This window comes from Elephas maximus, chromosome X (genome assembly GCF_024166365.1).
Source record: "Elephas maximus indicus isolate mEleMax1 chromosome X, mEleMax1 primary haplotype, whole genome shotgun sequence".
NCBI lineage: Eukaryota > Metazoa > Chordata > Mammalia > Proboscidea > Elephantidae > Elephas > Elephas maximus.
In genome coordinates, this window is record NC_064846.1 from 147,249,060 (window position 1) to 147,276,683 (window position 27,624).

Below are 27,624 nucleotides of genomic sequence, written 5' to 3' on the forward strand. Positions count from 1 at the left end.
TCACTAAAATGGAGGGTTCCCCCCTCTTTTTTTACAAAAATAACAAAGCTTTTAACTTAAACCTGAGAAACATTGTTAAATGTCTTATCCATGTCATTAATGAACTTAGATTATAATGCTAAAAACAGCCTTCACTCGAAAGAGTTAACATTTGAAAAATAAAGAACGAACATACAGTTAAATCCCTAAGTGGCCTACATAGAGCAGAAACAGAAAGGTATGAGACACTGTGTTCCCTCCTGTCCGACCCAGCCCTCCACTACATGGAACAATGACTGCCCTCTTCAACCACAAAGTGAAGAATCTGCCTCATGCTTCACTAGGCCTGGGACGAGCTGCTGCACCTGGCACAGGAGCACGCACTACACTGGCCATAGCAGTAGGATCAGCCCGGTCTGGAACTGTGGCTCTGGCTCTCTCTTCCTCATCTCTCAAGGCCTCTTCATACAAGGATGGGAGAGCACTTGGCACGGTATCATTGATCTTGGCCAAAAACTCCAGGACTTTCATCTTGCTGGTTTCAGCATGGGCTCTGGGACCCCAGAGAAATTCATAGCTTGGAGGATCACTGTTGGGCACCTGCCGGTACGCCAGGTACTTTAGCTTCACAAAATCTTGGGTGATGAGTTTCCTAGGCTCCCCAAAGATGAAGTGCCTCTTCCCTGCAAAAATTCTCATCTTATTCAGGAATTCCCAGGTCTTCTCCTCACTGGCGCAGTTGCCCTTCATGAAGATCATGCCCAGGAGAATCATCAGGAGACCAGTTTTTGGCAACCCCCTGCCACGACTCAGCCTCCCATTGTTAGGGAGGTCCATTTTGCTGACAAGGGCGTAGGACGGCTTGACAGAGTCGATTTCCTTTAAGTCAATGCCAAAGACCACCTCCGTGCTGAAAGAAGCTCTCCTGAGGATCTCATGAAAGCGGCTCTTGTACTTTTTGTTGACAATCTTTAGCATGTCTTCCTTAATAACGAGCTTTTTCAGTTTATACGTTTGCAACACAAGCTGCACCAGTGTATCCACCTCCTTGGTTAGAGGGTCTCTGCGGGACCTCTAAGTGGATGGTTCGTCCTGGGAGGAGCTTTGCCTTTTCTCATCTTTGTTCTTGGTACTTGCATAAGATCTTGTACGTGAAGCCCCTGGAGTAGTTGGGGTGAATAGGACTCTCTGAGGCTCCTGCAGAGTGCTACATGACTTAGTACCAGGCTATCTCTGGGTAGTGCACCCAAAAGGAGGAGTAGAAGAGGAGGGGAACTCTTCTTTTGTTGTTGCCATGGCCTGAGCACCCCTGGGATCCCTGGTCTCACCTTGTTTCTGCTGGCGTTTCTCACGAACACAGAGATTACTCTTCTGACTGCGAGGCATGACTGGTTAGGGACACAGGCAGGAGGAGTATGAGCAGGACAACAGGTGAAGTAGGCCCCCTGGAAGAGGGAGGAGAGACAGTGTTAGCACCATAACCAGGGAGATACTATTTAGGCTTTAAGAAGGCACCCGCTGCAGGTTTACTTGAAGGCAGTAACCTAGAAACTTATAGGGCTCCTGTACTCCTGGTCAGCCTGTCCCCTGAGAGCCCTGGGGGAGAAATTAGAGTCTGCCTGAGGCTGCATCCTGCCAGCCTTGCCTGGGGCTTACTGGAGCTGAGAGCAGGAATTGGCTGGTCTAGACTCTGTGGGAACTCCTCTGTTCTGGGGTAGATGGCCCACTCAGTTTACATTCAAGACCACTGTGTCAACTGTTGGCAGGGCCTTCACCATTGCCCCCCTCCCTCAGTGATACTCTAAATTTGACGCATTGAACCAATGTCCCCATCTCCCTGGGACCACCTAAGGTTAAGTGAAGTAGCACCCTGTCAGGGGACACTGAGTGCTGATTGCTCCATTGGGCCCTTTCTGTCTTGGGTTCCTTGGAGAGCTCAATAGTCATTCAGAGTCCTTACCCTGGATCTAAGTAGGGCCTGAGAGCCCCACCTTTGTCTATAGTTAAGGCCTGGGACACCTGCCTCTGCTGATCTGAGGCCCCTCCCCTCAAATCAAGGCTCTTACCAACCTAACAGCAGCAAAAAGAAAGTAGGGTTCACACACACCTCCAAGGTCTGCAAGCGGAAACTGTCTGCCGCTTCCACTTTTCTGTGGTGAGTGATACCATCAGTCCTCATACAGGGTCCTCACTGTAACTCCTTTTAGGTCTCCTCCCTCTGCAGAATTGGGGCTGCTCTATTACACAAAGGTCCATACCTCCTTAGCCCCCTCCAGGAGGATATGAAGGGGCACCTCAGGCTGACACTGATTCTAGAGTTTCCCATGGCTGAGAAAAGAGTGCATACTCAGTTATGGGGTGCCTGGTTCCCTCAGACCTCTTATTGGATTTTTACACTGACTCCTGTCAAGGACTAGGTGAACTCCCATTGCAGAATCAGGCAGCCCCCATTAGACTTAGGTCCTCATATCTCTGAGACCTTTCAAGCAGAAGTCTGGCTGAAACTGCATGGAGCCTCCCAGGGCCAACATTAGGGGTGGGACTTTGTGGCGCTCCTTGTTTGCATCTCATTTGTCCTCACAGTCTTCACCGTGACTCTCGTTAAGCCCAAGACTCCTCCCTCTGCAGACCTGGAACCCACTTCCAAAGACCTGACCCTCAAATCCCTGTGACTTTCCAGGCTGAACTTAGCCAGCTAGCCCTGGTGGCATCTCCCAAGGCCAAGAGCAGAGGAGGGGACCTTGAGGGAGGGGGTGGGGTGGACGCTTTGTTCTGGGGTTGGTGATCATCTCAGTCCCTACTCAAAGTCCATCCTCACCCTGACTCCTGACCAATCCTGGACCTACTCCCTCTGGGGTCATAAGCCTAGCCCCTTAGACAAAGGAACTAACCTTCTTGGACTTCTGGCGCAGAAGGCAGGCTGTCAAAAGATGCCAGATACGGCCAAGGCTGTTCAGGAGCCTCCAGGGGCCAAGGCTGTTGGGGAACCTTCGACTGGACAGCAAAGGTGGGGCCCTATCAGACTACACTGTTGTGGAGTGGAGTCCCTTGGTGCTTACTCAGGGTCCTCATCTTGATACCTATGAGAGCCTGGGATTCTTGCCTGCAAACCTGCGTCACAGGCTGAGAACAAGAACCTCACCTCGAGGAGACCCTAAAGGGGTGCTCAGAGAATGTCTCACGCTACCCCTACCTGGGGCCTCAGAGGAGTGCTGGCTGGGTCGGCACTCTGGGCAGACCCCCTTTTGGGGGTAGGTTGCCCCATTAGTACACAGCTCCTACACCCTATTCCAGTTAGGGACAAGATTCCTGCCTCTGCAGAAATGGGGCCGCCCCCTTTGGACCAAGGCCGTCCCTCCCTGACACCCTTAGTGCTGAAAAGAGGGGGCACATCAGGCTGAATACTGCCTGGTGCCTCCATGTCCTCAAAACAGGGGCTGAGTTCTGTGAGGTCCTGCTCTACTTACTATTGGTGATCTCTTCCTTATATTCAGGGTCTCACCTTGACTCCTGTTAGTGTTTTTCTTGCTCTTCTGCCTCTGAAGACCTGGGGCAGTCTCCCCTACACCAAGGTCCTCCCTTCTCTCCAGGAGGAAATAAGTGGGCTCCTTAACCTGGTAATTCTGTCATTGTCCCTCAGGGCTGAAGGTGTAGGGATTGGTGGAGATTTCGGGAGCTTCTTCTCTTCTGTCCTAGGTGGTTGTTTCATTCCTTATTCAGTCCTCAGCTTGATACCTGACTTGTCATGAGACTCCATTCTCTGTTGACCTGAGGCTGCTCCCCTCAGATCAGGGTCCTCGCTGAGTTGGGGCCCCCGAGCTACATTCAGATAGGAGTTTCTGGAGCTGCAAGGACTGACATCCAGGGCGGAACTCTATGGGAGCCCACTGTTTTGGCCCGGTCCTTCCATCATCCTCAGTCAAGACCATCACCTTGATGTCTATCAGAGGCTCAGACTTCTGCATCTACTGACTTGAGGTGCCCTTTTTAGGCCAAGGCTCTCAGGTCCCTGAGAACTCTCAAGGATAAGTGAGGGGATGCTCAGCCTGACAGCTGAGACTGGGGCTTTCAAGGTTAGAAAGCATGGTATGGATTGAATTATGTCCTCCCCAAATTCCATTTAGGAATTTGGCTGGTCCATGATTCACAGTATAGTGTGATTGTCCTCCATTTTCTGATTGTAATTTCATGTTCAGGAGGATTTGGTTGGGATTGTAACACCCTTACCCAGGTCACAGCCCTGATCCAATATAAAGGGAATTTTCCTGGACTGTGGCCTGCACCACCTTTTCTTTCTCAAGAGATAAAAAGAAAATGAACTAGAGAATAGAAAAACAATCAAAAGAATTAACAAAGGCAAAAGCTAGTTCTTTGAAAAAGTTAACAAAATTGATAACCCATTGGCCAGACTGACAAAAGAAATACAGGAAAGGAAACAAATAACCTGAATAAGAAAGGAGATGGGCCATATCACAACAGACCCAACTGAAATTAAAAGAATCATATCAGATTATTACAAAAAATTGTACTCTAACAAATTTGCACACCTAGAAGAAATGGATGAACTCCTAGAAAAACACTACCTACCTAAACTAACACAATCAGAAGTAGAACAACTAAATAGACCCATAACAAAAAAAGAGATTGAAAAGGTAATCAAAGAACTCCCAACAAAAAAAAAAGCCCCGACCCAGATGGCTTCGCTGCAGAGTTCTATCAAACTTTCCGAGAAGAGTTAACACCACTACTACTAAAGGTATTTCAAAGCAAAGAAAATGATGGAATACTACCTAATTCATTCCATGAAGCCAGCATATCCCTGATACCAAAACCAGGTAAAGACACCCCCAAAAAAGAAAACTACAGACCTATATCCCTCATGAACATAGATGCAAAAATCCTCAACAAAATTCTAGCCAATAGAATTCAACAACATATCGAAAAAATAATCCACCATGACCAAGTCGGATTTATACCCGGTATGCAAGGTTGGTTTAATATTAGAAAAACCATTAATGTAATCCACCATATAAATAAAACAAAAGACAAAAACCACATGATCTTATCAATTGATGCAGAAAAGGCATTTGACAAAGTCCAACACCCATTCATGATAAAAAACTCTCAGCAAAACTGGAATTGAAGGAAAATTCCTCAACGTAATAAAGGGCATCTATACAAAGCCAACAGCCAACATCATTCTAAATGGAGAGAGCCTGAAAGCATTTCCCTTGAGAACGAGAACCAGACAAGGATGCCCTTTATCACCGCTCTTATTCAACATTGTGCTAGAGGTCCTAGCCAGAGCAATTAGGCTGGACAAAGAAATAACGGGCATCCAGATTGGCGAGGAAGAAGTCAAATTATCTCTATTTGCAGATGACATGATCTTATACCCAGAAAACTCTAAGGAATCCTCCAGAAAACTACTGAAACTAATAGAAGAGTTCGGCACAGTCTCAGGTTACAAGATAAACATACAAAAATCACTTGGATTCCTCTACATCAACAAAAAGAACATCGAAGAGGAAATCACCAAATCAATACCATTCATAGTAGCCCCCAAGAAGATAAAATACTTATGAATAAATCTTACCAAAGATGAAAAGTCTTATACAAAGAAAACTACAAAGTACTAGTGCAAGAAACTAAAAGGGACCTACATAAGTGGAAAAACATACCTCGCTCATGGATAGGAAGACTTAACATAGTAAAAATATCTATTCTACCAAAAGCCATCTATACATACGATGCACTTCCGATCCAAATTCCAACGACATTTTTTAAAGTGTTAGAGAAACAAATCACCAACTTCATATGGAAGGGAAAGAAGCCCCGGGGAAGTAAAGCATTACTGAAAAAGAAGAAGAAAGTGGGAGGCCTCACTCTACCTGATTTTAGAAACTATTATACAGCCACAGTAGTCAAAACAGCCTGGTACTGGTACAACAACAGGCACATAGACCAATGGAACAGAATTGAGAACCCAGATATAAATCCATCCACATATGTGCAGCTGATATTTGACAAAGGCCCAGTGTCAGTTAATTGGGGAAAAGATAGTCTTTTTAACAAATGGTGCTGGCATAACTGGATATCCATTTGCAAAAAAATGAAACAGGACCCATACCTCACACCATGCACAAAAACTAACTCCAAGTGGATCAAAGACCTAAACATAAAGACTAAAACGATAAAGATCATGGAAGAAAAAATAGGGACAACCCTAGGAGCCCTAATACAAGGTATAAACAGAATACAAAACATTACCAAAAATGACGAAGAGAAACCAGATAACTGGGAGCTCCTAAAAATCAAACACCTATGCTCATCTAAAGACTTCACCAAAAGAGTAAAAAGACCACCTACAAATTGGGAAGAAATTTTCAGCTATGCCATCTCCGACCAGAGCCTGATATATAAAATGTATATGATTCTGTTAAAACTCAACCACAAAAAGACAAACAACCCAATCAAAAAGTGGGCAAAGGATACGAACACGCACTTCACAAAAGAAGATATTCAGGCAGCTAACAGATACATGAGAAAATGCTCTCGATCATTAGCTATTAGAGAAATACAAATTAAAACTACGATGAGATTCCATGTCACTCCAACAAGGCTGGCATTAATCCAAAAAACACAAAATAATAAATGTTAGAGAGGCTGCGGAGAGATTGGAACTCTTATATACTGCTGGTGGGTATGTAAAATGGTATAACCACTTTGGAAATCTGTCTGGCGTTTTCTTAAAAAGTTAGAAATAGAACTACCATACAACCCAGAAATCCCACTCCTTGGAATATACCCTAGAAAAATAAGAGCCTTTACATGAACAGATATATGCATACCCATGTTTATTGCAGCACTGTTTACAATAGCAAAAAGCTGGAAGCAACCAAGGTGTCTATCAACAGATGAATGGTTAAATAAACTATGGTACATTCACACAATGGAATACTACGCATCGATAAAGAACAGTGAGGAATCTGTGAAGCATTTCATAACATGGAGGAACCTGGAAGGCATTATGCTGAGTGAAATTAGTCAGATGTAATTATTTATTTTTTAAAAGGACAAATATTGTATAAGACCACTATTATAAGATCTTAAGAAATAGTATAAACTGAGAAGAACACATTCTTTTGTGGTTACGAGAAGGGGGGGAGGGAGGGTGGGAGAGGGTTATTTACTGATTAGTTAGTAGATAGGAACTACTTTAGGTAAAGGGAAGGACAATACTCAATACAGGGAAGGTCAGCTCAACTGGACTGGACCAAAAGCAAAGAAGTTTCTGGGATAAACTGAATACTTCAAAGGTCAGCGGAGCAAGGGCGGGGGTTTGGGGACTATGGCTTCAAGGGACTTCTAAGTCAATTGGCAAAATAAATTCTATTATGAAAACATTCTGCTTCCCTCTTTGAAGTGTGGCGTCTGGGGTCTTAAAAGCTAAGAAGCGGCCATCTAAGATGGATCAATTGTTCTCAACCCACCTGGATCAAAGGAGAATGAAGAACACCAAGGTCACACGATGTCTATGAGCCCAAGAGACAGAAAGGGCCACATGAACTAGAGACTTACATCATCCTGAGGCCAGAAGAACTAGATGGTGCCTGGCCACAACTGATGACTTCCCTGACAGGGAGCACAACAGAGAACCCATGAGGAAGCAGGAGAACAGTGGGATGCAGACCCCAAATTCTCATAAAAAGACCAGACTTAATGGTCTGACTGAGACTAGAAGAATCCCGGTGGTCAGGGTCCCCAAACCTTCTGTTGGCCCAGGACAGGAACCATTCCCGAAGACAACTCATCAGACATGGAAGGGACTGGACAATGGGTTGGAGAGAGATGCTGATGAAGAGTGAGCTACTTGTATCAGGTGGACACTTGAGACTGTGTTGGCATCTCCTGTCTGGAGGGGAGATGGGAGGGTAGAGAGGGTTAGAAACTGGCAAAACGGTCAGGAAAGGAGAGACTGGAGGGAGGGAGCGGGTTGACTCAGTAGGGGGAGAGTAAATGGGAGTATGCAGTAAGGTGCACATAGGCTTATGTGTGACAGACTGACTTGATTTGTAAACTTTCACTTAAAGCACAGTAAAAATTATTTAAAAAAAAGAGAGATAAAAAGGAAAGGAAAGCAAACAGAGAGGGGAGACCTCATACCACCAAGAAAGCAGTGTTGGGAGCAGAATGTGTCCTTTGGACCCGGGGTCACTGCATGGGGAAACTCCTAGTGTGGGGGAAGATTGATGAGAAGGCTGACAGAGAAGGAAAGCCTTCCCCTGGAGCTGACACCCTCAATTTGGACTTTTAGCCTACTTTACTGTGAAGAAATAAATTTCTTTTTTCTTGAAGTCATCCACTTGTGGTATTTCATTATAGCAACACTAGATGACTAAGTTGGAGCAGGTGTCAGTCAGTCTCTGGGTGACTCCTAAACTCTAGTGTGTTGGTTTCCCCAGTCTACCTGCATGTGGGTCTCTATTTTGGCTCCTGAAACTTTGATTAAAAGCCTGAGCAGTTTTTAATCAAAGATTGGGTGCCTGTCCCAGGAGTCATGTGAGATGAGGAAGCTGCAGCACAAGGCAGGAGGACCAGGAGAAGTGGTATATGGTGTCAGAGAAAAAAAAAAATCTCAGCTATCCCTTCTTTTCATCAGCCACATGTAGAGTGTCATGTGATTTGTGTTCTAATAGATATATTTTCTCCAGGCAGGGGCTCCCCAGGACGGTTTTGTGAGCCCCTCATCTTCTCAGGTCATCTGGCATTGCATGTATAAAGGTCGCCAGATATTATCTTTCTTTTCCTTATTACTGTTGTTCTTGTTAGGTGCTGTCCAGTCGGTTCCTACTCACAGTGACCCCTGTGACAGAGCAGAACTGCCCCACGGGCTGTAATCTGTATGAGGGCAGATCACCAGGTCCTTGTCCTGTGGAGCCACTGGATGGGTTTGAACTGCCAGCCTTTTGGTTAGCGGCTGAGTGCTTAACCACTGCTCCAACAGGGCTTTCTCCTTATCATAACCTCTCATTTACTCTTACAACTGTGGCTGTATAGTCCAACCCAGTGCTTTGGGCACAAAGTGATTGTTTTTCTTTCCTGAGATACATTTTGGAGCAGTGAGAACAAAAGTGAATTTAGAGACACCAAGTCAGTCTTTGTCTTGGAGGAGCGGAACAGTGTGGGCTCCAGACAAATTCCAACCAGCAGTCTAGTCCAGCTTGGTCATGTACTAGAGTACTGGACTCACACACATTGCCAAACTCTCAGAGTTCCAGGTTCTTCCTCTGTGAAGTGGGTTTGATAAGCCCTGTCTTCTAGGGGTGGTGTATTCTGTGAAATGCATGTAAAGCACCTGGCAAAGTACCGGGCAAATACTGGGTCTTTAAATAATCCCAGCTATTACTTTATTTTGACACAACACAGTACCACCTTCCTCTCTGAGAATGTTTTGTTTTCTCCAGGAAATATCGGAGAATATGCAGTGCTCTAGGACAGAGAAAAAAAAAAAAAACCAGAAATCGGAAAAAATCATTGCTTAGAAAGAAAAACTAAATTATATTTTATATTAAGTCCTTCCCGTTGAGTTGATCTTGGCTCAAGGCGACTCTATATGTTATAGAGTAGAACTGCACCCGTAGGGATTTCTTGGTGGGAGTCTTTACAGAAACATATTGCTTGCCTTTCTTCTTTGGTGCTGCTGGGTGGGTTCGCACTTCCAACCTTCAGGTTAGTAGTCAAAGACAAACCTTTCTGTCACCCATCAGGTAGTATCTAGCTTATCTAGCGCTGCTATAAGAAAAATGGCACCAGTGGGTGGCTTTAACAGACAAATTTATTTTCTCACAGTTTAGGAGGCTAGAAGTGTGATTCCAGGGCACCTGCTCTAGGGGAAGGTTTTCTCTCTCTGTTGGCTCTGGGGGAAGGTTCTTGTCTTTGTTCAGCTTCTGTTCCTTGGTTCCTTGTGGATCCCAGGTGGCGTGGTACCAATCTTCCCCTATCTGTGCTTACTTGCTTCGCTGCTTGATCAATCTGCTCTTTTATATCTTCACAGAGATTGACTTAATAAACCCCGCCAAAAAAAAATAAGTAAATAAAAGCCCTCCAAAAGCACTAAACTCATGGCCACTGGTTTGATTCTGACCCTAAAGGATGAAGTAGAACTGCCCAAAAGAATTTCCAAGGCTGCAATCTTTATGGAGGAAGAGGGCCACATCTCTTTGCAGTGGAGCCACTGGTGGGTTGACTTAAGACACTCCCTACACTAATACTGTGCCTGTAACACAACAAAGAAAGGCAATTCCCAAATGGTATCATAACGACAGGAACTGGGTTAGCAATTACAACAACTTTTTGGGGTGGGGGGAAGGACAATTCAATCCATATTAGGCAGCATGATATTTAATGTGTGCGTGGAGCAGACTGCCTCAGTTTTATGCAACAGAAAACTCCTAGAATTATTGTGAAGGACCAACAACTCACTCTCCCAAGAAAGGTTCAGAAGGGGAGAGTGTTGACATGTTGTGGGGTGGGCAACCAATATCACAAAACAATATGTGTATTCATTGTTTAATAAGAAACTAGTTTACTCTGAAAATCTTCATCTAACATACAATAAAAAAATAAAATAAAATTTGTTTCCTGATACATTAGGACAGATACTAATGGACAAGATATTAAGCAAAGTGTAAGCGGCAAGGAAGCGGAATAAGGTTAAGGACTTTTTGTTTTGGATCATAGTAAAGAGAGGCCTGCCAAGATGGACGAGTAGTCAGACGCTTCCGGTGATCTCTCTCGCAAAAAAAGACCCAAAAAACACCCAAAAAACAAGTGAAATGATTATATTTACAACAAGTTTGGAGCCCTGAACATCAAAGGCAAAGTTAGAAAATGAACTGAGAAGCAGGGGGAAGAAGATACGGTTCAGAAGCGGAGAGGAGTTACCAGGCCTGAATTGCCGGAAGGCATCAGGCACCATTCCTGGAAGCGGATGCAGCAGGCTCGTACTAGCGTTTGGCCGCTGTTTCTGCAGGGAGAAGCAGCCAGCCTTCTCGGACCTAGGGAACCAAAGAAGAATGAAGCTCTGGGGAAAACATAAATACATCCATATATCTTACCACGCCCCCACCCCCAAGCCGGCTTCAGCAGCTGTCGATTACCCCGGGCCTGAGATAGGTCCTGTTCAGCACCTAGGGCCATTTTTCTGGCTAAGGAGAAGGAATAAATTCACAGTTGGGGAAAAAGATAATTTGCCAGCTCCACTAATCTGGGGAGCTCAGGACAGAACCGGCTCCTGTCCAGGCATAAATGGTCCATGGACTTTGAGTACCTTTCCCCCCTGCATGGACCTGTGTGGGCCTATTTCCAGAGAACAGGCCCTTGTTGGCACACTACAACTGTTTTGGCTGTGCCGTGAAGAGGTGGGTGGTTGATGGTTGACACTGCTTTTCCTATTAAACATGGTCCTCACCTTCCCACATCAGGGGCCTAAGGACTGGTGGCTCCACTCAGGTCACCCAGCCTCCTGCGACAGGAGTCCAAGGATAACTGGAACCTCCTCGTCCTTACAACCATAAACTTTGGGTACCCATGGTCTGTCTGCAGAACCCACCCACCTGTACTCTATAGAGAAGAGGGACACACTTTCATCAGACACACTTGGGAGATGATTCTCAGCCCTCTGCCTTGTACAGAGCACGCCCTGCTGCTGCAATGAGATACCGGTCCCTACACCAGTCACCCCTGCCCCTCTAAGACTCTAGGACAGAGCCTGTATCACACACTTAACTACCTGGACACCTGAGCTGAATTCATACAAGAAAAGTGAATGGACTCCTAGACTGATATACATGATAACAGCTCTAGCCATCTGGGGACAGGACGTCAGAGCTTCAAAGGTGAAAACAATCAAGGTAGCTCACTCAAGCAACCCATGTGGTTCTATGAAAACAAAAGAAAACAAGAAGTTAGGATACAGTAAGCAAACAAAATAAACTAATAAAATAACTTATAGATGTCTCGGAGACAATAGTCAATATCAAATCACATAAAGAAAAAGACCACGATCACCTCCATAAGCTCTCGAAACTACGAATCCAGGGATCTTCTAGATGAAAGTGCCTTCCTGGAATTACCAGAGGCAGAATACAAAAGATTAATATACAGAACCCTTCAAGACATCAGGAAGGAAATGAGGCAATGTGCAGAACAAGCCAAGGAACACACAGATAAAGCAACTGAAGAAATTAGAAAGATTATTCAGGAACATAACAAAAAGTTTAATAAGCTAGAAAAATCCATAGACAGACAGCAATCAGAAATTCAGAAGATTAACAATAAAATTACAGAACTAGACAACTCAATAGAAAGTCAGAGGAGCAGAACTGAGCAAGTAGAGGCTAGAATTTGTGAAATCAAAGATAAATCACTTGGCACTAATATATTTGAAGAACAATTTGATAAAAGAATTAAAAAAAATGAAGAAACCTTAAGAATCATGTGGGACTCTATCAAGAGAAATAATGTATGAATGATTGCAGTACCAGAACACGGAGGGATAACAGAGAATACAGAGAGAATTGTTGAAGATTTGTTGGCAAAAAACTTCCCTGATATTGTGAATGATGAGAAGGTATCTATAAAGTTGCTCATCAAACTCCACATGACGTTGATTTTAAAAGAAAGCCACCAAGATATAATCAAACTTGCCAAAATGAAAGATAAAGAGAGAATTTTAAGAGCAGCTAGGGATAAAGGAAGAGTCACCTACTAAAAAAAAAAAAAAAAACACCTACAAAGGAGAGTTAATAAGAATAAGCTCAGACTACTCGGCAGAAACCATGCAGGCAAGAAGGCAATGGGATGACTTATATAAAGCATTGAAGGAAAATAAGAGCCAGCCAAGAATCATATATCTGGCAAAGCTGTCTCTCACATATGAAGACAAACTTAGAACATTTCCAAATAAACACATGTTTAGGGAATTCATAAAACTCACACTGAAACTACAAGAAACAGTAAAGAGAATTCTCTGGTTAGAAAATCAATAATATCAGATATCAACCCAAGACCAGAACACAGGACAGAGCAACCGAATTTCAACCCAGATGGGGAAATCACAAAAATAAATCAAGACAAAAGAACACTCAAAACAGGGAAACAGCAATGTCATTATGTAAAAGAAGACAATATTAAACCAATCAAGAAGGACTAAGAAATGTAGTCATAGATCTTTCATATGGAGAGGAAGACAAAGCGATATAAAGAAATAAAAGTTAGGTTTAAACTTAGAAAAATAGAGGTAAATATTAAGGTAACCTCAAGGGAGACTAACAACGCTACTCATCAAAATAAAAGACAAGAAAAAAGAAGATTCAGCGGGAAAAAAATCAACGACAACAAATAAGAAAAGCCAACATATAAACTAAAAAGAAAAAAACACTACTCAGCAGAAAAAATTAAGTGGGAAAAAGAAACTGTCAACAACACACACAAAAAAGACAACAAAATGATAAAACTAAACTCATACCAATCTGTAATTACTCTGAATATAAATGGACTAAATGCACCAATAAAGAGATAGAGAGTGGCAGCATGGATTAAAAAAACACAATCCGTCTATATACTGCCTACAAGAGACACACCTTAGACTTAGAGACACAAACAAAAACTCAAGGGATGGAAAAAAATATATCAAGCAAATAACAATAAAAAAAAAAAAGCAGGAGTGGCAATATTTATTTCTGACAATATACACTTTAAAGTTAAATCCACAACGAAGGATAAGGAAGGACACTATATAATGATTAAAGGGACAATATACCAGTAGAATATAACCGTATTAAATATTTATGTACCCAATGACAGGGCTGCAAGATATATAAAACAAAATTTATCAGCATTGAAAAGTGAGATAGACAATTCCACATTAATAGTAGGAGACTTCAATACACCACTTTCAGTGAAGGACAGGACATTCAGATAGGAGCCCAATAATGACATGCAAAATCTAAATGCCACAATCAACCAACTTGAAGTGATAGACATATACAGAACACTCCACCCAACAGCAGCCAAGTATACTTGGTTTTCTAACAGATGTGGTTAACAGTAAAAGGGTGGTTAGACAGACTTTTAAAGGAGATTAGCATTCGCTACACTGACTGAGAACCTACTTTGAGAGCAAAGACTAAATTCCTAGGTTTCTTTTTACCTGTTCTTAAACTTTAAACATTTAGCTCTCACCATTCAGCCCGCTAGCCTGAGTTTGTTCACAAGGTATCGCTTTTCAAGTCTCTACTTCTGTTATGTTTGCTATTATCCGACTGAGCAAAGCAAGCATTATGGGCAAGCCCAGGGTCAGTATTGGGACTTCCCATGGCTTGGACAACAGAGAGGGTAATCAGTGTGGCCATTTATGCACAGGTGAAAAAAATGCACCAGACAAATCTCATGATATTTGAGCATATTACTGCAAAGGGAAAGCTGCTGATGAAGAAAGCAACATAAACTTCTGAAAGGATAGACAAGTTCATAAGACCAAGAAATTTCAGGAGCCAGAAATGCTCCTGGTTGTCTCTTCCTCTGAAACTAAAAGGAGAGATGAAGTGATGGGTATAAGAGCGGGATGTGACCCTTAACAGAAACAAAGGCAGTTCACAACCTTACCAGTTACTGTTGAGTTGATTCCTACTCATGGAGGCCCCATGTGTGCCAGAAAACAACTGTGCTCCACAGGGTTCCCAATGGCTGATTTTTCAGAAGTGGTGGAGAGGGTGTGTGCCCCTGAAGCAGAGAGATGCCTCCTTGGCTTTAACAAAGGCCGCCTTTACAGGATTCCTGGAGGGAACTGCTCTAGGACCCCACAAGGCCCCTACTATCCTGGTCAGGACCGTGTAGAGGAAATTAGAGGAAGGATTAGGTTGTAGATTGCCAGCCCTGCTTGGGGTTCAATGCGGTGACAGCAGGAGCTGATGCTAAGGACTCTGTACTGGGTTATTTGGGGTTCTTCCAAGCTCATGCTTAGGGCCATCATTTCCCTTGCTGGCAGTGCCAGGGCCACTCCCCTCTGCTACTCTGAACTTGACACCTCAAATCCCTGTGGAACCCACAAGGAGGAACTGAAGGAATAGAATAGCTCAGCCACCACTCCTGGCATGGTATCCCAGTGATGACAGCACAGTAGGGCCTGTTCTTTCTGGGGTTCCTTACAGGTCGCAGTCCTCTACCAGGGTCCGCAAACTGGGTGACCAGATCCCCCACCTCCCTGAGATGCCCTGGACAAAGTAACTGCAACTCACTATGTCAACATGTCAGGTCCCCAGGTTTGAAAGCAGGGGTGGGGCTTTATGGTTCCCCTTATTTCTGGGAGGAGTCATCTCATCTTAACTTGGTGTACTCACCTTGATTCCTCTTAGGGACACAATCTCCTGCCTCTGCTGAGTGAGTAGGCCTCCCCATTAGTCCAAGGACTTCATGGCATTGAGATGACCCACCCTCAGGAGAAAACGAGGTGGCACCTCAGTGTGATATCTCTGACCTTGGCATCCCAGGTCCAATAGGAGAGGGGGGACATTGTACACCCTCCTCTCTTCTTGTTTGGTAGGGGGTTAATTTCATCTTTCCTCTTGAAGGATTTTTATTTACCTTGATGTCCACCAAGTTCTGGGATTCCTCTACTGCTGAATTGGGGCTTGAACATAAGCCCTCATTTCCCTGAAACCCTCCAGGCGGGAGTCAAGTGTCACCTGAGCTTTTCGGATTTGTCCTCAGGTCCCAGGGCTCATGACATTAGCAGTGTTTAGCGTAGCCCTCCCCATTTTTGGACGATTGGTCCCTAGTACCTCAATAATGTCTTCCCCTTGACTCTGCACCATTCTTGTGACTCCACCCTCTGCTGACCTGAGGACACACCTCTCAGACCAAAGACCTCCTGAGACCTCAAAGTTGGAAGTCAGAGTGACCCGCATCCTCTGCAGGCTCTCTTGGGAATCCTAGGCCTGGCCAGGGCGGCAGAGTCACCTGCCCTCAGAGTTCTCAATTGGTGATCCCTTTAATCCTCACTCAGGCTTCTGACCTTGCTTCTGGGTAGGACCTGGTATTTCTCCCTCCACTAACTTGCGTCCACCTGAAGGCAGGGGTGGGATTTATGGCTCAGACTAAGGCCCTCACCCCACTAGAGGGTAGTCAGGGTGCTACACATCAGGCTACCCATGCCCAGGGGCTCCCAGAGCTTACACAGTGGTTCAGTCATGGGGCGCCCCTGTTTTAAAGGGAAGCTCCTCATTAGTACCAAGCGTCCTCGCCTGGCCTGCAGTTACAGTCTAAGTCTTCTCCTTCGTGGGAACCAGGGTACTTTCTTCCGGCGAAGGGTACAGGGGGGCCTCCAAGGGCCAACGCCATTGGGGGGGGTCTTTGAGGGCCAAAAGCAGGGGCAGTGCTCTTAGGACTCTGCTTTTTTTGGGTCAATTGTTCACCACAGTCCACATTCAGGTTTTTTACCTTGAATCCTGATCAGTCCTCAGACTCCACCCTCCTCTGCTGAGGAGAGCTTACAGGCCCCCGAACCAGAATCTGCACCTTCCCAGCACTTCATAGATGGAAGCCAGGACATGTCACATCTCTACAAGGCTGTAGGGAGGGCCTCCAAGATTCAAGACATGTGCGGTGGGGGCCGGGGGCCCCGAGGGTTGACAGCAAGTTCAGGATCCTTCGGACTCCAGTGTTCTGGAGTGAGTGGTCCGTTACTGCTTACGCAGGGTTCCCACCTTGATACGTGTCAGAGCCTGGGAGTCCCGGGTATGAAGACCTGACTAAAGGCTCAGAACAAGATTCTCACCACGCCAAGACCCTAGAGGGACCGGTCAGGTTGTGCCTCACGACACAGATTGCAGAGGCCTCACAGGATTGCAGGCTGTTTCACTAATACTGGGAGATCCTTTTTATGCAGTAAGTTGCCCCATAAACACTCACGGTCCAAACCTAGCTCCAGTTAGGGACAAGACTCCTCCCTCTGCAGAACTGGGGCCCCCCCCTTTAGACTGGACCCTCCCCCCTCCCCGAGACTACTCAGGAAGAAACGACAGGCACCTCTGTCAGAGAGCCCTCCCAGAGGCTTCCCAGGACTAAGAACAGAGGCAATGCTCTCTTCTGCTCCTTCTGTTGATGGGGTTCCCACTCATAACACTCAGGATCCTCACCTTGGCTCCTTTGAGGGCCTGAGTCTCCTCCCTCTATGGACCTGGGGTATGCCCACAAGACCTGATACCCTCCAGGCAGAACTGAGGAGACTCCTCATCCTGACAACTCTCCCAGGGCTGACAGAGGGGGCATTTTGTGTGAACTCCTCCATCTAGGTTGGGTGGTTTCCTCCTTCCCCTTTCACAGTCTTCATCTTGAACCTGACCAGTCCTGATACCCACGCCCTGCTGAATCCAAGGCTGCTCCCCTTATATTAAGGTCTTCACTTACCTGGGACCTCTGATTTGGACATCAGGATGAGTCATATCCAGCCAGGAGTTTCCAAGATCTCTCAGGGCCAACTGCAACTCCAGGACACTAGGGGATGTCACTCTTCTCAAGGGCCCGCCCATTATCTTCATTTAGGGTCATTACATAGATATCTGTCAGAGGCTGAGTGTCCTTCCTTTACTGACTTAGAGGGTGTCCTTAGGCCAACGTCTAAGGTGCCTGAGAAACCAGAATACGTGAGGGCACTACCTGGGGCTCTCCTAGTCTCACAGCAAGCCCTGCAGTTCTTTGTGTAATCCCTAAATTCTGGGATTCCTCTCTGTTTTCATTCACTGGGGTCCTCTTCTTGGCTCCTCTTTGATTAAAGGCTTCCTGAGAAATGCCACACCCTTGCAAACTCGAGCAAATTTCCCATTGGAAATCTTGCAGAGATTGGTTCCCTGTCCAAGAATGAGGAGTGGCATGAATGGGGAAGCTGCAGCCAAACACAAGAAGCCCAACACAGGTGGTGGGCTGTCAGAAAAACAGGCTGATCTCATCCTTCTCTCCTTCAGCCACACACAGAGGCTCATGTAACGTTGGTTCTGATAGATCTACTTTCTACAGGCAGGGGCTCTCCAGGATGATTTTATGAGCCTCAAATCTTTCAGGTTATCTGGCCTTGTATATGTCAGTGATTGTATTGTCACTGAATATTATCTTTTCCTTTTCCTTATTCATACGTCTCACTTATTTTAGTTTTCACATAGCTCTGGCTATACAGTCCAACTCAATGCTCTGGGCACAGCGTTATTCATTTTCTTACCTGAGAAACATTGTAGCAGAGAGAAGAACAGTGAAATAAGAGACACAGGGTGAGCCTCTGGCTGGGAGAAGTGGTGGAACAGTGTGGGCTCCAGACGGATTCAAACCAGGGGTCTAGTCTAGCATGTACTAGACTTAGAAACTCAAACACATTACCAAACACTCTGAGCTCCAGGTTCTTCTTCTGGGAAGTGGGGTTGATAAGCCCTGTCTTCCAGGGCGGGTGCATTGTGTGCAAGGCATGAGAGAAGCGCCTGGCAAAGTGACTGCACATATTGGGTCGTTAAAAAATGGCACTGATTTCTAAGATTATTCTGGCACCACAAAATACCACCCACCCACCTGAGAATTTTTTATTTTTATTTTGTTTCTCCAGGGTTTGTAAGAATATGCAGCACTCTATTACAAAGAAAACCAAATGAGAAGAAATACTACTTAGAAAGAAGAACTAAGCAATATTTTTCAATAACTTCTTGCCGTCAAGTCAATTCCAACCAAATGCAACCTCATGTACAACTGCCCTATAGGGTTTCCTTGGCTATCAATTTTAAGGAAACAGATTGCCAGGTCTTTCTTCTGCAGTGCCATTGGGTGGGTTTGCACTCCCAACATTTATGTTAGTAGTCAAGGTCAAAGCATTTTATCACTCATTAGGGAGTGTTATAGTTCTCCAGTGCTGTTATAACAGATAGACCACAAGGGGAAGGCTTTAACAAATAGAATTTTCTCACAGTTTAGAAGCCTAGAAATCTGAATTCAGGTTTCGGCTCTAGGGGAAAGCTTTAACTCTTTGTTTGCTATGGGGTAAGGTCCTTGTCTTTCTTCAACTTTTTTTCCTTGTTTTCTTGGAGGTCTCACGTGGCATGGAAACTATCATTCCCCACTTGTGATAAACCTGCTTGCTCAATCACCTCCTATGTATTTCAAAAGTGATTGGACTTAAGACACCCCCCCTCAAAACAAACAAAAAGCACTACTGTCCAGAAGATTCTGACTTACTGTGACTTAAAGCAAATAACGTTCTCTCAACCTCCATTTCTGCATCTGTAAAATGGGGTCAATAATAGGGTTGGCGTATGAACTAACGTAAGCTAAAAGATTAACATGGTAGATGGTATCTAGAAAACACCCAATAAATTTAACTTATCATTATATTCTTTGTTCTATAAGGATAGTTTCCATGTCTATTACTGCTTATACCTCTCATGATATTTTCACATATTCACTGCAAAGGGAAAGTTGCTGATGAACAAAGCAAGATAAACTTCTGAAAGGAAAGATGAGTTCAAAGGACCAAGAATTTTCAGGAGCCAGAAGGGTTCCTGGACGTCTCTTCCTCTGAAACTCAAAGGATAGATGAAGTGAAGGGTATAAGAGGGGGATGTGGCCCTTAACAGAAACTAAGGCAGTTCAGAACCTTACCAGTTATTGTTGCATTGATGCCAACTCATGGCAACCCCATGTGTGCCAAGAACAACTGTGCTCCATGGGCTTTCCAATGACTGATTTTTCAGAACTGGATTGCCAGGCCTTTCTTCTGAGGTGCCTCTGCTTGGACTGGAATATCCACCCTTTGGATTAGCAGCCCAATGTAAAGTGTTCCCTCATTCCTTATTCAGGGTCCTCACCTTGACACTTGACTTGTCATGGGACTCCATGCTCTGTTGACCTGAGGCTGCTCCCCTCAGATCAAGCTGCCCGCTGACTTGGGTCCCCTGAGCTACATCCAGACAGGGCTGTTCTGGAGCTGCAAGGACTGATAGCCAGGGTAGAACTCTATGGGACCCCACTGTTCTGGCTGGGTCCTTCCATCATCCTCAGTCAGGACCATCACCTTGATGTCTATCAGAGGCGGAGACTCCTGCATCTACTGACTTGAGGTGCCCTTCTTAGGCCAAGGCTTTCAAGTCCCTTAGAACTCTCAAAGATAAGTGATGGGATGCTCAGCCTGACTGTCCTGCCTGGGGCTTTCTAGGTCAGAGCACATGGTATGAATTGAATTATGTCCCCTCCAAATTCTGTGTATCAATTTGGCTGGGCCATGATTCCCAGTATTGTGTGGTTGCCCTCCATTTTGTGATTGTAATTTTACGTTAGGGAGGATTAGGGTGGGATTGTAACACCCTTAACAGGACACAGCCCTGATCCAATGTAGAGGGAGTTTCCCTGGGGTGTGGCCTACACCACCTTTTACCTCTCAAGAGATAAAATGGAAGGGGAAGCAAACAGAGAGGGGAGACCTCATAGCACCACGAAAGCAATACTGGGAGCAGATTGTGTCCTTTGGACCCGGGGTCCCTGCACGGAGAAGCTCCTAGTCCTGGGGAAGATTGATGAGAAGGCTGACAGAGAAGGAAAGCCTTCCCCTGGCCTGACATCCTGAATATGGACTTTTAGCCTACTTTGCTGTGAAGAAATAAATTTCTCTTTGTTGAAGCCATCCACTTGTGGTATTTCTGTTACAGCAACACTAGATGACTAAGTTAGAGCAGGTGCCAGTCAGTCTCTGGGTGACTCCTAAACTCTAGTGTGTTGGTTTCCCCAGTCTTCCTACATGGGGGTCTCTATTTTAGCTCCTGAATCTTGGATTAAAAACCTGAGCAGTTTTTAATCAAAGAATGGGTGCCTGTCCCAGCTGCAGCACAAGGCAGGAAGCCCAGGACAGGTGGTCTATACTGTCAGAGAAAAAAAAACCTCAGCTATCCCTTCTTTTCATCAGCCACATGTAGGGTGTCATGTAATTTGTGCTCTAATAGATATATTTTCTCCAGGCAGGGGCTCCCCAGGATGGTTTTGTGAGCCCCTCATCTTCTCAGGTCATCTGGCGTTGCATGTATAGATGTCGCCAGATATTATCTTTCTTTTCCTTATTACTGTTGTTCTTGTTAAGGGCTGTCCAGTCGGTTTCTACTCACAGTGACCCCTGTGACAGAGAGAACTGCCCCACGGGCTGTAATCTGTATGAAGGCAGATCACCAGGTCCTTGTCCTGTGGAGCCGCTGGATGGGTTTGAACTGCCAGCCTTTTGGTTAGCGGCTGAGTGCTTAACCACTGCTCCACCGGGGCTTTCTCCTTATCGTCACCTCTCATTTACTCTTACAACTCCGGCTGTATAGTCCAACCCAGTGCTTTGGGCACAAAGTTACTTGTTCTTCTTGCCTGAGATACATTTTGGAGCAGTGAGAAGAAAAGTGAATTTAGAGACACCAAGTCAGTCTTTGTCTCGGAGGAGCGGAACAGTGTGGGCTCCAGACAAATTCCAACCAGCGGTCTAGTCCAGCCTGGTCGTGTACTAGAGGTGTGGACTCGCCCACATCACCAAACTCTCAGGGCCCCAGGTTCTTCATCTGTGAAGTGGGTTTGATAAGCCCTGTCTCCTAGGGCCGGTGCATTCTGTGAAATGCATGTGAAGCACCTGGCAAAGTACTTGGCAAATACTGGGTCTTTAAATAATATCAGATATTACTTTGACACCACACAGTACCACCCTCCTCTCTGAGAATGTTTTGTTTTGATTTCTCCAGGAGAAGTCAGAGAATATACAGTGTTCTAGGGAAAAAAAAAAAATCAGAAGAAATAATTGCTTAGAAAGAAAAACTAAATTATATTTTATATTAAGTTCTTGCCGTTGAGTTGATTTTGGCTCAGTGTGACTCCATGTGTTAGAGACTAGAACTGCACCCATAGGGTTCTCTTGGTGGTAATATTTACAGAGACATATTGCCTGGCCTTTCTTCTGAGGTGCCACTGGGTGGGTTCGTACTTCCAACCTTCAGATTAGTAATTAAGGGCAAAGCTTTTTGACACCCATTAGGAAATGTCTAACCTATGTAGTGTTGCTATAATAGAAATGGCTCTAGGGAGTGGTTTTAACACACAAATTTATTTTCTCACAGTTTAGGAGGCTAGAAATCTGATTCCAGGGCACCTGCTCTAGGGGAAGGCTTTCTCTCTCTGTTGGCTCTGGGGGAAGGTTCTTGTCTGTGTTCAGCTTCTGTTTCTTGGTTCCTTCGAGATCTCAGGTGGAGTGGTACCAATCTTCCCCTATCTGTGCTTACTTGGTTCACCAGTTGCTCAATCTGCTCTTTTATATCTCCATAGAGATTGAGTTAATAAAACCCCTCCAAAAAATAAAATAAAATAAAAGCCCCACAAAAACACTAACCCCACTGCCATTGATTTGATTCCCTCCCTATAGGACAAAGTAAAAATACCCCATAGGATTTCCAAGGATGTAATCTTTATGGAGGAAGAGGGCCACATCTCTGCAGTGGAGCCACTGGTGGGTTGACTTAAGACAGGCCCTATACTAACACTGTAACATTAACATAACAAAGGAAACCAATGCCCAGATGGGATTATATCCACAGGAATAGGGTTAGGAATCACAACAAATATTTCCAGAGGGGGGAATTCAATCCATATTAGGCAGTATGATATTTAATGTGCATGTGGAGCAGGCTGCCTCAGATTAATGCAACACAAAACTCCTAGAATTATTGTTAAGGACCAACAACTCACCCTTCCAGCTGCACTTCCAGCTCAGTCACCCCAATTTTTATTCACATCACCACGGCCAAGAGTCTAGTCTATACCTGGGGTTTGCCAAATGACACTCAAGGTGACCTAATTCTAAAGTCCTTTCAATGGCATGGGCTCTGGCTCCCCCAGCTCAGCACAAGAGGCTTCTAACAGTGGCTTCCCGACATGAAGGAGTAGCTCCCTATTTCTCAGGAACTCCGTGGACACACTGTGCAGACACACGCGGTCACTGCATGTGTTCAAGTGCACCAGGACAAGAACACAGGGCATCTTCCAGTCCTGACCCAGGAGGGAATTCCTCTCTGCTTTGTCCACAAACCCAGAGTTAACTGGGAAGAGCTGGTTTCCATTCCAGGCTTGGCCTCTCCATGCTGGGGCATCATGGGAGTGTCTGGCCCTGCTCACCCCCCACCACACCCTCATCTGGACTCCCCCCACCTCACCCAACCCACCTTACCCACCCCCTACCCTTGTCCACCCCATGCAGCCTACTGTGAAAATCCACTCCCTAACACTATCCCCCCACCCCCACCATGAGAGATCAAAGTGTCCCAAGGCCCCAAACTGACTTCCCTCAGGGCATTTACACCAGAGGGATCCCTATAGTACACGCTCCTTTTGTACTAGCCCTTAGGTCTTAGAGAGTATGTCAACCTCCTCCTTAGTTCATAGCTGCTCTTAGAGTTTAAAATCTATGCACAGGGGCTGCGATGTCGTTGCCTAAAGGTCCCCAGTACTAGCATGAAGCCTTCCAAAGAGTCAAACCAAAAAACCAAACCCAGTGCTGTCAAGTCGATTCCGACTCATAGCAACCGTATAGGACAGAGTAGAACTGCCCCATAGAGTTTCCAAGGAGCACCTGGTGGATTCGAACTGCCAACCCTTTGGTTAGTAGGTGTCGTACTTAACCACTATGCCACCAGGGTTTCCAAAGAACAGATGCTCAGTTACTTTTTGGGGAAAATAAGAACCGGTGAACAAAAGATGGAAATCATCACGATTTATTTTCTCCCATATCTTTGAATAAGCTAAACGAATCCAGGTGGATGTATGTTTTGCTTTTACCAGAAGGAATGAGGGAAAGCAAGAGTTGACCAACTTTTATATATTTCCACCTCTGCCTTGTGCACCCAACTGCTCTTTGCAGACTCTTTAACATTTCCAAGGTTATCCCTATTCTGATCCCATGTTAACTGGCTCTAGATCACAAAAAAAGATTCAAGAATTTTCAATTTGTTTTACACAATACAAAACTCTTACTCCTAAATCAAGCAATAAATGCATGACGATGAATTTAGATTCTGAATCTTAATAAACCTTCAATTAAAAAGAACATTTGAAAAATGCAAAAAAACGAGCTAAATGTATAAGTCACTCAAGTATAACAGCAACACAAGAAGACATACATGTGCTCCCTCCAGCCCCCCTTGCCTCCACTAATTAGAAGGTTAACAGCCATTTTCAACAACAAAGTGAAGAATCTCCATCAGACTTCACTAGGGGTGGGAGGACATGCTGGACTTCACCCTGAAAGGGGCCCTTGCCCTGGCATTAGGACTGGCCCCGGTGCATTCTCTGCCTGCGGCTCTCTCTTCTTCAATCTCCAAATTTCTTCATACACGGTTTGGAAGGCACTGGGGTCTGTACCATCGATCTTGGCCAAAAACTCCAGGACTTTTTTCTTGTTGGCTTCAGTGTGGGCTCTGGGACCCCACAGGAATTCGTAGCGTGGAGGATCACTGTTGGGCACCTGCCGGTACTCCAGGTACTCTTCCTGCACCAAATCTTTGGTGATGAGCTTCCTGGGCTCCCCAAACATGAAGTGCCACTTCCCATCGTAGATCCCCAGCACATTCAGGAATGCCCACATCTCCTCCTCGGTGGCCCGGTCGCCATTCCTGTAGATCATGCCCAGGAGAGGCATCAGGAGCCCATTCTTGGGAAACCCCCTGTCACCAATAAAATTCTCTTCCTTGGTGATCTCAAATTTGCTTACAAGGGCATAGGATTGACCTTTGGAGTCGACTTCCTTCAGGTCAAGCCCAAAGACCACCTCCATGTGCACAGAGGCTCTCCTCAGGATGTCAGGGAAGTGCTCCTTGTGCCTTTTGTTGATGATCTTCATCATTTCTGCCTTCGTAATGGGCTCTTTCATTTTATACTTGTGCAGCAGGAACTGCAACAACATGCTCACCCTCCGGGTTACGGGGTCTCTTTGAGACCTCTCAGTGGGGGCTGGGGCCGCAGAGGAACTTGGACCTCCCTCATCTTGGCCCTCGGCCCCTCCAGCAGCTCTTGTGCCCGAAGCACCAGCAGCAGCAGTGGTGATGGGCGGGATGCTCTGAGGCCCCTGGGGAATGCCAGCAGCAGGGGAGACCCCCCAAAAGGAGGAGAGGAAGAGGAAGGGAACCCTTCCTGCTCTGCTGCAGTGGCCTGAGCACCGTTGACACTTTGGGTGTCACATTGGGCCTGGTGACGTTTGTCACAGGCACGGAGCTTACTCTTGTGACCATGAGGCATGATGACTCTGGTCAAGGACAGCAGGCAGGAGTGTAAGGAGGGCAGGTGATGTGGGCCTACTGGAGGAGGGAGGCTGAGAGGCTGTGCACCCCTGCAGCAGAGAGATCTCTCCTTGGCTTTAACAAATGCCGAGTTTGCAGGATTCTTGGAGGGCACTGCTCTAGGACCCCACAAGGCTCCTACTATCCTGCTCAGGACCCTGTAGAGAAAATTAGAGGAAGGATTAGGTTGTAGATTGCCAGCCATGCTTGGGGCTTACCGGGGTGACAGCAGGGCCTGGCACTACGGACTCTGTACTGGGTTATACGGGGTTCTTCTAAGTTCACTCTTAGGGCCATCATCTCACCTGCTGGCAGGGCCAGGGCACATCCCCTATGCTACTCTAACTTGACACCTCAAATCACTCTGTGACTAACAAGCAGGAACTAAAGGAGCAGCTCAGCCACCACTCCTGGCAGGTCGTCTCAGTGATGAGAGCATGGTGGGGCCCGTTCTGTCTGCGGTTCCTTGGGGGCCTCGGCCCTCCACCAGGGTCCTCACCATGGCTGCCCCCTTTCACCAGGTCCCTCACCTCCATGGGATGCTCTGGGAGTTAGTGAGTGCAACTCACTACGTCACCATACCCAGGTCCTAAAGCAGTGCTGGGCTTTATGTTTCCCCCTCATTTCTGGGAGGAGTCTTTTCATCATAATTTCGTATCCTGACCTTGATTCCTACTAGGGACCAAGTCTCCTGCCTCTGCTGAATAAGCCTCTCCATTAGTCCAAGGACTTCATGTCCCTGAGACCATCTGCCCCTAGGAACAAACCAGGGGCCACCTCAGCCTGACACCTCTGACCGTGGCTCCCCTGGGCCAACAGCAGTGGGAGGCTTTGCTGCATCTTCCTCTCTTCTTGGGGGAGGGGAGAAGAGGGGTTAATTCCCTATTGTCTTCTAAAAGATTTTTACTTTGACTCCCACCAGTTTCTGGGATTCCTCTATCTCCTGAATTGGGGCTTAAACAAAGTCGCTCATCTCTCTCACACATTCCAGGCAGGATTCCAGAGTCCCTGGAACTTGCCAGATTTGACCTGGGCTTCCAGGGCTAATGGCATTAGCAGAGCCCACTGCAATCCTCCCCATTTTGGGTTGAGTGTTCCCAGTACCTCAATCATGTCTTCCCTTCACTCTGCAGCATTCCTGGGACCCCACCCGCTGTTGTCATGAGGCCACATCCCTCAAAGAGCACACCTTCCTGAGACCTCACAGTTGAAAGTCAGAGTGAGCCATATCCTTTGCAGGCAGTTTTGGGAATCCTAGGGCTGTCCAGGGCAGTGGGGGTCACTTGATGCCAGAGTTCTCAATTGGTGACCCCTTCATTCCTTACTGAGTCTTCTGAACTTGCTTCCAGGAAGGACCTGGGTTTCCTCCCTCTAGTAACCTGAGTCCCCCTGAAACCAGGGGTGGGATTTCTGGCTCAGTCCAAGGCCCCCACCTCTCTAGAGGGAAGTCATCTCCCAAGCCTCTCCTCTTGTTCACTTCAGTCAATGATAATTGCTCCCATGTGTTCCTTGGAGTCACAGAGCAAGGTCCTATGTCAGGGTAGTTACATTTCACAGTACTTCCAGAAATGCTCATTTCCTGGATATCCATATTGTTTTCTTTCTCATCTCTTTCACGCTTCTGTGCAAGTATCAGTTCCCCATGGTGACCTGCATGACAATTCAGAATGAACTCAAATAGCTTCAAATTCTATTTGATTTGGCAAGAGAGAAGACAATGGTAATCTTCAAGAATTTAGGTTCCTGAACACATGGCATTAACAGGATGCAAACCGTAACTAGCAATACACAAACACCAGAAGATAAACTAGATAACTGGGGTCTTCTAAAAATTAAACACTTATGCTCATCAAAAGACTTCACCAAAAGAATAAAGAACAAACCTACAGACTGGGAAAAATTTTTGACTATGGCAAATCCAACAAAGGTTTAATGTCTAAAATCTGCAGGAAAATCCAACACCTCTACAACAAAAGACAAATAATACAATTAACAGACGGGCAAAGGATGTGAACAGACACACTTCATCAAAGAAGACATTCAAGCGGCTAACAGATATATGAGGAAATGCTTGCGATCATTAGCCAGTAGAGAAATGTAAATCAAAACTACAATGTGATATCATCTGACCCCAATAAGAGTGGCATTAATCAAAAACACACAAAATAATACATGTTGGAGAGGTTGTGGAGAGACTGGAACACTTATACACTGCTGGTGGGAATGCAACATGGTACAATCACTTTGGAAATCGATTTGGTGCTTC

General features: G+C 45.6%; 1 protein-coding gene and 1 pseudogene across 1 annotated transcript; both read right to left on the reverse strand.

Moving 5' to 3' along the window:
* Positions 1–309: 309 nt before the first annotated feature.
* LOC126068841 (melanoma-associated antigen B3-like) lies at positions 310–16,383 on the reverse strand. The gene is made up of 4 exons (XM_049871534.1): positions 16,274–16,383; positions 16,099–16,108; positions 1,308–1,424; positions 310–1,053 (listed from the first exon to the last, which is right to left on the reverse strand). Exons 1-4 carry the CDS (start codon positions 16,381–16,383, stop codon positions 310–312), a joined length of 981 nt encoding a protein of 326 aa, XP_049727491.1.
* Positions 16,384–24,293: 7,910 nt separating this feature from the next.
* Positions 24,294–25,317, reverse strand: LOC126068842 (melanoma-associated antigen B2-like; annotated as a pseudogene).
* Between the last annotated feature and the right edge of the window lie 2,307 nt (positions 25,318–27,624).